General features: G+C 36.2%; 1 protein-coding gene across 1 annotated transcript; it reads left to right on the top strand.

The window, feature by feature from the left end:
* The first annotated feature begins 5,973 nt into the window (after nucleotides 1-5,973).
* On the top strand, nucleotides 5,974-6,693 carry LOC121991353. Its single transcript, XM_042545362.1, has one exon. The coding sequence runs from the start codon at nucleotides 5,974-5,976 to the stop codon at nucleotides 6,691-6,693; it is 720 nt and encodes a 239-aa protein (XP_042401296.1).
* Nucleotides 6,694-11,553: the final 4,860 nt, after the last annotated feature.

Here is an 11,553-nt window from a genome sequence, read left to right as displayed (position 1 = left end):
GAAGTTACCTGATAGTTATTGCACTGCAAATTGAGAATCCAAGTAAATCAGGACTCGGGAAGCTCCCACGTGCTTGGCAGCATGCATGCCAGCTATTAATGCTTTATACTTCATTTTATTGTTGGTGGCTCGATATTCTAGTTGAACGAACAGTTGCATTCGGTCTTCTCGAGGCATTATCATAAGTATTCCGACTCCATTGTCTTGCCGAGTGGATGATCTATCCACATAAATTCTCTGAGTTTCTTCTGGATTGGAACTTTGTATTTCCATTATAAAATCAGCTAAGGCTTAGGCTTTAATGACCGATTGGGGTTGGTACTGTATGTTGTATTCACTTAATTTTATGGTCCACTTGATCAATCTTTCTAACATCTCTGGATTAATAAGTACTCGACCAAGTGTGCTATTAGTCAAAATAATTATAGGATGGGAGAGAAAGTAAGAGTGTAACCTCCGAGTGGCTAAAATCAACCCGTACGTCAACTTCTCGAGAGTAGTGTAGCGGTATTCAGTGTCTTTTAATAAATGAGCTAAAAAATACATAGGTTGCTACTCAATGCCATCCTGTCACATTAACGTTGACCTGACTGCCCTTTTGGTGGAAGACAAGTATATCCACAGTGGCTCGCAAGCAATGGGCTTCGCAAATATAGGCAAAGAAGATAAATAACTTTTGAGATCCTTCAGTGCTTTATCACATTCAGTGTTCCACTGGAATTTTGTGGCTTGATGAAGTACTTTAAAAAAAAGGTAAACTTCGATCGGACGACCTTGAAATGAACCAGCAGAGAGCCGTGATTTGTCCTGTCAAGCATTGTGCTTCCTTCATATTACATGGCGTGGTATATCTTGGAGGGCCTTCACCTTACTTGGGTTGACTTCAATTCCTCGCTCAGTCACAATGTAGTCGAGAAAGCGTCCACTTTTCACCTCGAATAAAATTTATTGGAATTGAGCTTGACCTCACACTTCCTCAAGGTTTGATAAGTTTCTTCTATATCTGCACATAAATCAGCAGCTTAGAGGGATTTGATTAGTATATCATCTACATAGACTTCCAAATTTCTATCGATCTGCTCTCAGAATACCTTGTTCATAAGCCACTGGTATGTTTCTCTGACATTCTTCAGTCCAAATGATATGATGTTATAACAGTATGTTCTCTCCACATTGATAAGCTAATTTTTTCTTGGTCTTCCTTGGCCAGAGGGACTTGGTAGTAACCTTAATATGCATCCAGTATACATATCAACTCGCAACTGACGGTTGAGTTCACCACTTTGTCAATGCGTGGTAGAGGGTAGTAATCTTTTGGGCATGCCTTATTTAAATCTCTGAAGTCTACGCAGACCCATCACTTGTTCCCGGTTAGACACTAATACTGTGTTTGCGAGCCCGCTTGAGAACTGCACTTCACGAATGTGCCAAAAACTTTGAGTAACATGTCCACTTCCGCTCGGATGATTTGGTTCTGCTCTATTCTGAAATCTCTTTTTCCTTGTTTGACTAGCTGAACGTCCATTTAAACGTGCAGGACATGCTCTATTATTGTAGGTGAGATGCCCATGAGCTTATGAGGAGTCCACGAAAAGACATTATTGTGATTCAAGAAAGCAATCAACTCTGTTTTATTTTTGGGGGTTAGATCTGCTACAATATAAGTGGTAGCCTCCGGCCAACGTGGATTGATTTGCACTTCCTCTTTTTCTTTGTAGACCAAGGTTGGAGGAGCTTCCTGAATGACATTAACTTCCACTCGTTGTATTTTCTAAGCGGCGCAAGCTTCAGTCTTCACTAGCTCCACGTAGCATTTACGGGCCACCAATTGATCTCCTTTCACCTTGTCGGCCGAGTCGCCCATCGGGAATTTGATCTTCTAGCAGAATGTGGAGATGAAGGTTCGGAACTCGTTTAGCGATGGTCAACCAAGGATTACATTATATGCTGATGGAACATCCACCACTATGAATTTCGATTAGCGAGTCCTCATGAGTGGCTCTTCTCCCAGAAATATAGTCAACCGAACTTGTCCAATCGACTGTACCTCATTGCTAGTGAACCCGTATAGAGGTGCAGTCATTAGCTGCAACTCGCTCACGTTTATCCGAAGTTGCTCGAGTGTCTTCTTGAAAATTATGTTGACCAAACTGTCTATGTCAACAAAAGTACGATGAATATTATAGTTAGTTATCACAACTTTAATAATTAATATATCATTGTGGGGCATTCCCATCCCTTCTAAGTTTTTGGGGCCAAACTAATCTTTGGTCCTTGTGTTATCTCTTGGTTGCACTCAATCACATGGATCTCTAGTCGGCATGCATGTAATTTTCTAGCTAGATTGGAATCACCATTGGTTGGGCCATCCACTATCATCCTAATATCGCCCCGAGTGATATTGCTACGATTTTCTTCCTCTCAGGTGGGTCGCATGGAGCCTGTTCTGCAGATGCTCGAGCCGATGCTCGGTTATTTCTTTGTTGGTGCCCCTGCTGATTCCGCCCCAGCAGGGTTCCGACCCGAGGTTTTGTTGGGTTGGCGGTAATGTTGGCAGATGCAAAACGATTTTGTGAAAGTCCTTAAAGCAGTATATGGACTCAGTCAAGAGTCGGTTAAACCACCTCTGCGATGAGCCAGACAGTGTCGTGAGAAACACTCAGCATTTGACCCTGTCCATATATTGATAGAGGATAGCCGCATTTTCAAATTTGGGTAGTTGGTCCTCCATGTCAATCGCCCCTCCATATTCTCTGATCGAGAGTGGTCGAAAATGAGTCAACAACTTATCCTCCAAAATTTCTTGGGAGAACGACATACTCATCCACTTGGGAGAACTATTGACCATCGGACCTTTGCTTTTATGATGATCACGGACAGACACATTTTTTGAAGACAAGCCTTGAGGCCTATTCGCTCGACTCATGTCATCAAGGAGTGTGTGGAACAGTGCCCGATGATATGCAATTGGTGACGGGGCACATGCTGCAAAGGTACTTGCGAGAAGGCGACCGGGGGAGGGTGGATCGATAAAAAAAAACGGTTGGAACCCTGTCGGGCCTTCCAATCGAGTCCTACACTTGGCCTGCTAGTCGGTCACAGATATAGTAGGATCGTTCGACAAGTGGCTCTCTGCTGCTTGTTGTTGTTGTTGCAGTATTCTGACCACTCTAGCGTCTATCAACATCTCTAAATTCTCTCTTAATAAGGTTACGACAGTGAGTCATCCAGTTTCGTGCATCTTCATGTTTAGAATATAGGTGAAGTTTCTACAGACAACGTCAAATATGATCATGTGCGAAAGCGGAGAATGGTAGGCTAGGAACGGTGACTTTGATATTGACCAAAACAAGACTCCTTGCTATCCAAAGATGCCTCCGAAGTACTCCTATGTCTCAAAAAGAGCGTTAGTGTCAAGTCAGGGAGGGGGATAAAATGAATGAATAGTGAGCAGTAGCTAGTGGTATCGCGTCTTGTGCGCGTACCTACGTCTGTAAATGGAGACCCCTTTTTATAGTGTCATTGTTTATGTATAAATCTCAAAGCATTTCCAAAAAAGGGTATGTTATAAAGATGCTCTGACACATTTCCTAAAATAGACTCGCAATTCTGTGTATGACAGGAGAAAGCTTCTAATATACAACTTGCATGTAGAATATTCCTTATTTTTCGTTGCACAAAATGTCAAAAAGATATTATGGGGTCGTTGGGTTGAGGGGTCTACTATATGTAAAGCTGATAATCTGACCACCTTGTCGTATTAGAGAACTGTAGCCAGCCAGAGACTCGGTCTTCGCTCAACGTCTTCATTGAATCAGGAAGCTTAGAAAAACTGAGTATCTAATTGGTCTAACAAGATGTATGGTTCGATCGGTTAGATCACTCTGTCGAACTGATTAACTATGCTATTCTTGAACCAAGGATAAGCTTCGGCTCAAGTCCGACAACCGCTCAATCCGATTGGCATAATGATTCGATCGGCTATCTCTTATATGAATGAACCAATTGCACGGGCTTCTAAGGTTGATCCTTTTTTAACTTTGACCGCTATATCAACCGACCTCCTATATTTTAACCCAACTTGAGGGTTCCATCCCAATCATGGCATCATCTAACAATATTATCATACAAATTTAAACCCTTAAAACTCTTCGATTAAAACTAGTTCCCATTAGAATAAAACAATTATCAGCAAATTAAAATCACTAGCGTGCGAGACAGAGATTTAATGAAATATTTAAAGACTTTGATAGCATTGCACCAATTAAACTTTTCAATCAATGAAATATTTAAAGACTAGACAAAAACTATGCAGGGTAGCGTACACGTCGATATTAATACCGGGACCCACACCTTCCACGTGGCTCCATTGGCGACACCTGTTCCTTGCTTACGTGCGTGCAACACGTACGGCTAGATGGATATTAAATAAAGGTTTTTTATATAAATATTACCAAAACATATCTTAATATTATTTTATTTTTTTGAATTTTGTATATTAAAGGTTTTCTTGGATTCTTGACAACTGTATGGGAAAAAAAGTTGCTTTAATTTGAATTTCAATTTTATTTAACTTGCCATTAATTTGTGAACTTGGACCTATCTTTCCTTTTTTTTTTGTTCATTTCATATTAATTTGGTCCCTCCATTTTCTCTTTCATTCATATTCCATTTTTATAGAAATGATAAAAATTGCATTTATTGCTTTCCTAATACATCTTTTTATTATTACATTATATTTTAAAATTTTATATTAAAAATAACATAACTTTTGTATTATTTTTTATATTTAAAATTCACTTATTATTTTATAAACACCCACACATTGCTCGACTAATTTTACGAAGAGTAAATAAAATATTTAACATTTTTATTGTTTAAAAATGGGAATTATAATTTTCATTTTTCCCCTTAGTTAATCAAATTACTTGGACATAGCAATTTATTATAAACACTAGGTGTACACACATTGCGTGAGTTAAAAAAAAAGTGTAGATCTGCTACCTTAGCGGCCCTCCTAGTGCCGGCCCCACGGATATGGAACATTGAGTGAGTTAAACCTCTTATATCAGGTGGAGTAATAGTACAATATTAGGGTGACATTCAAAAAATTATTATAACAGACTCCCTCTTATAAAAAATTAATTTAATATTATACTTGATCTTAACAAAAAAAAATATATATATTTTTCTAACATTTCGGCCTAAAGTATTTATAGAAGCTTCTTTGCTCGCAGTGTTACCAATTTTAAGATTTGTGATTAAAGAGAACTCTAGATTTCTAATTGATTAATGAGAATAATACGTCATACCTGAATCTCAAACTCTAGATTCCTGATTGATTAATGAGAAATTTTTTTAATAATATGTTGTAATTGAATCTGGAACTCTTATTGGTTAATTAGAAAATTTCCTAATAATACATTGAGTCTCGAACTCTAAATCACTATTGATTAATGAGAAAATTTCTCAATAATATACCGTAGCTGAGTCTTGAACGATCCCTAATTGGTGTGTTTATATAAATTACTAATAAATCTTAAAATTAATTTAGTATATAAAAAAAAGGATATTAATGTAATTTTATTTTAGTTTGCTAATGTACATATTATTAATAAAATAAAATAGTAAGATTGATTTTTAAATTCAATTTGATTTATTTATATAAACATTCGAGGACTTTCTAGTAATTTTCGATTCAATAATTGAAGGATGAAAAATATCCTCACACCACATGCTCTATTTGAATTCCTATATTATAATAATTATGTTTTTATCATTTATTTATTTATTTTCTCTAATTGCATGTCTTCCTTTCTTTACTCCTCACCTTCTCTTCCCTTGAGTGCTATAAATACTTCCCTCCCCCACCAATTTTTTCTCGCACCAAAATAAAATCCCCTCCTCCTTCACTTTCTCTCTCTCTTACGAAAAATATTTTTCTTAAAAAAAAAAAAAATCAATTCCATGGAGATGACGTCAGCAAGTAGAAGCGGGGGTGAGGCGAAGAGGCTGTGGCACATCGTGAGGCTGTTGTTCTTGGGCTTCTCCAAGAACAAGCTCATGGTCGACCTCCACCTCCTCCTCAAGCGTGGAAAGATCGCCGGAAAGGCCCTTACCCAGCTCCTCATCCACCACCACCACGATCACTACCACCACCGCAGCCACCGCCACCAGTACCATGGCGGCGGCGGTGCCGCCTCCATGTACTCTGCCCTCACCTGCCGGTCCATGGACCCTGACCTCGCCTTCTACAACCCCCGGGAGGTCCAGTTCAGCTGCAGCAACACCCCCTCCTACCCCACCTTCCGCCGCCACCGCCGCCGCCACCACCGTTACGACGACGACGAAGACGACGCGGCCTTCGCCAAGGCGCTTGAAACTCTCTACGCCGAGGCGGATATCGAAGAAGAAGAAGAAGACTACTCTGCTTCGGCGGCGGAGTCGCCGGCGATTTGGAAGAGCCCGTCCGCTCCGGTGAGGCAGCTGAGGGTCACCGACTCGCCGTTCCCGCTGAAGGAGGAGGAAGGGGAGGTGGACGGGCGGATCGATCAGAAGTCGGAGGAGTTCATCAAGAAATTCCACGAGCAGCTGCGCCTCCAGCAGATGATTAGCCCGGTACCGGTGGTAGCGCCGGAGTACATGCATCACCGCCGACGGCGCGACGTACCGTTAATGATGGGACGAGCTTAATTATTAGTTTTAATTAAGTTGAGGTTAAGTTTAATTTCTCGATCCGTGTGTGAATAAACAATATATATATCGTATAATGAGAACAAGTTATAATTAGAGTTGCGATATGGCAGTGGAAATTCACAATTTGAGGCATTATACATTAATCAAGTCATTAGTTCTTCTCTAAGTTTGTTTGGAGAAGTTAAGATTAAGTCATGACAAAAATGAACTTTTGTAATTTGATTGTTTGCAATCAATCAGTTAGAAAATCTAGAATTAGATAAGTCAGAGATGAATGGATTTAACCTCGCAAATAATATATATAAATAAATACAAAATTTATAATATATGCGCTTGTGTGCATTTGGTCGTGTTAAGAATATGATATAGAGTAAATTAATTAAGTAAATATAAGGCAAAGATAGTCTCTCTTACTCTCCTACACTACAATTAACCTAATGACATGTTCAGTTCATTAATCTCATTCACTATAATTTTACCATAGTAGTGATCATCTTCGCTCTTTTATATCATCTTTAAAGCTCTATTAGTGACGAGAAGACTTAAGATTGTAGAGGCAGGGGTTGTAAGATTGTAAATAAAATCTTATATTAAAAATAAAAAAATTAAAGATTATGGATTTAAAAAGAGAAGATATTTCCATTGGTATGACATATTTTGAGTAGAGCCCAAAAATAAAGTCATGAGGATTAAGATTTAAAGTAAATAATATCATATAATTATGGAAATATCTTAATTCTTTTGGTCCTAACAATTGGTATCAGAGTTTGGACTGTCAGAATCGTCGACTTTAAACAAGAACTATGGTCTAATTGAGCCAGCCTTGTGAGTAGAATATTGACCTCGAACAAAAGAAGTAAGGGCTCCCGCTGTCATGATTAAAAGGACCAGATACTAGGCAGAGAAACCCTAATTGCAGTTAGGTAAGGAATTAACTCGAGTCAAATTTTATATTATTCAAGTTTGTTTGATAAGACAATCAAGTTGAATCAAGTCATGCCTAGCTAAATTAAATTAAACCATTGAAATAAAATAGTTGTTCAAGTTTAGTTTAGTTTTTTTTATAAATTTGAATTTGATTTAAGTTTAATTTATTTAGATATTATCAAACTCTTAATTAAAACTTATTTAATTTATATTTTAAAATTTGATTAATTAGTCTCTTTATGAGAGCTTATTCATTTAATTACTATATTGATAATAACTTTATTGATAAACATAGTTTAAATTTGTGAACATTATTTACAAATAATTTATAATTTTTATTTATGAATATTAACTAATTTAACCCACAAGCTTATTCATTTATTTTAATGACTTATTTGAACTTGATTATTTAATTTACTTTATACATATTAAACAAATATAAATAAATTTTTATTTAGTTGAACATCAGACGATCATAAACCTTTAGTTCATTTATAACAATACTTGAAATGAAAGAAGGGGATGTATTAGATTGACTTTACTCATGATTCAATCTCTAATTATGATATATTTATAAAAATTTTCTTTTAAATGGGGTGCATAATCATAGGATATTGAATTTCTGGGTCATTCGTCATAAGTACTTCCCGATGTATCCTGACGACGGATAAAAAAGTTCCGTGAGACCAGACTGATCGCCACAAGTCTAGTGTTACTTGGTTTAATAATTTATTATTTTTTTTATGGGGGGAGGGAGGGGGGGACGAGAAAGTGCTAGATTGGAGAAGAATAGGAGAAGAACAAGGATGAAGATACTAAGAATGACAACTTCAAAGGTGCAAGTAGGGTAAAGGATACAACCACGAGAAAGTGCTTTTGCCTTTCATAGTTTGAATATTTTCTTTTATTGTGATACAAAAATGATGATTATATTCACCGTAAGTATTTCTTATTGTCGGCCTCACAGCTAATATAGGAAGATAAATTATAGTACCAAGCGACCTTTTAGGTGGGAGGGTCATTTAATCCCGCTGGTAATGAATCCGGTAGGAAACAACTCATTCTCTTATGGTGCAAATTTACCATCCTAGTACCAACTCGACTACACACTCAAGGAGGCAATTATTCGTGGACCCACTAACTCATGCCAGTTCTTCTTTAGCGTCACTCATAGTAACCAAGGGGAGCGGATATTCAATACTTCCCTCCTTCCATGGAAATGACTCCCTTCCACAAAGTTTTACCCATAGCACTTCAACAACTAGTTAGACAATGCTAAAAAAAATCTTAATTATTAGAGTTGGATTTTTCTTGTTTGTGTCTTATTTGGTGTTGATGAATTTTCATTAATTAGGAGCTGATTGATTTCATATGAATGTCGACACGACATCATAAAATATTAAATATATAATAAAAATATCAATCTTAATTTTTTTTTATTAGTATACAATTTTATGTCAACCAAAGGACTCATCGGTCTACCGACCACGGACCCACTTTGATTAGTCCATAATTGAATGAGTCAAATGTCTTAACTTGCAAGTTGTATCCATAACCCTAGTTGTCATCTTAATTAAGAGGCTCACATCTGTACCACAATTAAAAAAATATATATGCAATAACATGAATTAGAGAATTTCACCCAATTATTAGATGCGAATTAATGAATTCTCTATCAAATGATTATACTAGTGTCCTATAACAATTAAGTACTTTGTCGTCATATAACAATTAGGTTTTGCGTAGTGTAGTTTGTAACTCATTAGTAAATTAAAACATAGACAACAAGTTTGGGTCATGCCTTCTCTTGCGAGGGGTTTGTTTCATGAGTGGGTCAACATGAGCCATGAATGATAAGAGACATGTTTTGTATCATATAGCTTTAGAGGCTACTTAGATTCCGATCACTTTTCGATATTCTTCTCAATGCAAGAGATGATAAAGTTGTGTCAAAATTGTTTATCTATTGGTTACATACTATAGAAAACCCGGAACAAAAACCATAAATCTCCATCTCTAATTCTTTTTGACAAAGAAGACAGATCTCAAACAAGACCTTTGCAATAACTTTCTAATAGGACTACTCGATCTATTAATAAGAGAAAGCTGCCCAATCAGGAGATTACAAATATATATTGATAGAGAATTACTAGTACGACAATAGGAGAGAAGAGCTTAAACTTAAATTTTTGAAAGAAAAAAAAACATTAGGTGCATGTGGACAAGAAAGAAGTTTCAAAATTGTAGTCCTTTTTCTTGCATTAATAGATGATGTGCTACTTGGAAAAAGACATGGTTTCCATCGTTAACAATGATTGAATGCATGCTTTAAGTTCTTACTTCAACAATTACATTGTGTTTAATTTCCTAGAGGTACTTTGAAAAAAATTAATATAATTGAAATTGACCTTATATAATTCTAGTCACTATCGATCTACCCGGTGTTTCCTACGAAGGAAGGATATACTAGCAGAATACGATTGCAAAAAGAACGTTTCGACTGTATAATAATTTTAATAGAGTACTTTTAATATATAGATAACATATCAAAGTAAACTATATATATATATATATATATATATATATATATATATATATATATATATATATTAGATTAAAAGTCTTTCTAAAATATAAGAAATAATAATTAGATTAACTCGGTTGAATATATTTGCAATAAAGGAAGCATTTCGAACCCAATCTTTCCGTGTACCAATTAAGTTGGCCTAAATTTTTGGCAATGAACTAGATTTCTTCTTGTTTAACTAAACCTAGAAAATCCAAGTAGTTCTTCCTTTCAAGACTGTTCACCAAATCATAGAGAATGTCTGGTCTCAAACAATTTGCATAGTTGTCGTTGCTTGCTTTTCAAAACTAATAATAATAGTATTCATATTTATTATTATTGTTGCTGTTGAATACCCAAATAGCTTGGGGCAGCGAATAGAGAGTGACTCCCTCATTAATAATGATGGTGTATAAACTAATGGGGTGGCACATTATTAGGAAAAGGTCTCTCTCATGCATTTAAACTTTCTTGTTTCAACACTAAAAGCAAATTTTGATTGATCACTAAAAAGTCTATCATCGACAATCAAAGGCCACAATTTTGATCCAAAAGCTCGTGGTGTTTTTATATTTGTTACGTTGACTCGATCTGATCGAGATTGCTACGATACGTATCGTATCGTGCCTTGTGTGGCATTGTATCGTGTCGTGTGTGGCACGCCACACCTGATCTATACATCTAGAAAGGGGTAAGTGACGAAACTTTTACAAGGGTAAAATAAGGAAGAAAAAGATGTACAAAAATGGGCATTACTAAAACTCAATATGTAATTCAAAGAACATCTTCCTTTATCTCTCTCTTATTCTTATTATTTCAATCTTGTTCACTTTCTTTTTTCTCCTTGTTAGCTGTGAGTATTTGATGCCACCATCCTTCATGGTCCAATGCTAATTTCTTATAGCTGAAAACAATTGGCTTGTTGAGGAAAGAACAAATAAAAAGGTAAAAGATGAGAAGGGAAAAGTGCAAGAAAAAAACAGACCAATCAACCAATATAGGGCCTACATTCTTTTAATAGAAGAGGAATTGATGATATATATTAAAGACGAGTATACGATGATTACAAGGCATTTCCTCCTGATATTATAGTTTCTAGTTGCTAAGAATCATATGCCTACAAGAGGCACAACCTCTAATTCTTATTATTATTTGTGTTTGTTAAGTATTGGAGTGGTCTAATCAAGAATGTCATGGCATAATCATACACCTCATGAAAAACATGTTATATATATATATAGAGGCCACACTGAAACTATTTCAAAGATATATGATCATGTACAGTAAGTCCTGATTGATGGTGATATTGCATTAATACTGAGAATCTTTCATCTTCTACTTAATTAACCTCTATCTGTTTCACT

Source organism: Zingiber officinale, chromosome 6B (genome assembly GCF_018446385.1).
Source record: "Zingiber officinale cultivar Zhangliang chromosome 6B, Zo_v1.1, whole genome shotgun sequence".
NCBI lineage: Eukaryota > Viridiplantae > Streptophyta > Magnoliopsida > Zingiberales > Zingiberaceae > Zingiber > Zingiber officinale.
Note: the sequence above shows the minus strand (reverse complement) of the source record. Positions and strands in the feature narration are given on the sequence as shown.

Bases quoted from the DNA above. Each gene is read 5' to 3' on its own strand.
- LOC121991353 (XM_042545362.1), top strand. From the start codon at position 5,974: ATGACGTCAGCAAGTAGAAGCGGGGGTGAGGCGAAGAGGCTGTGGCAC.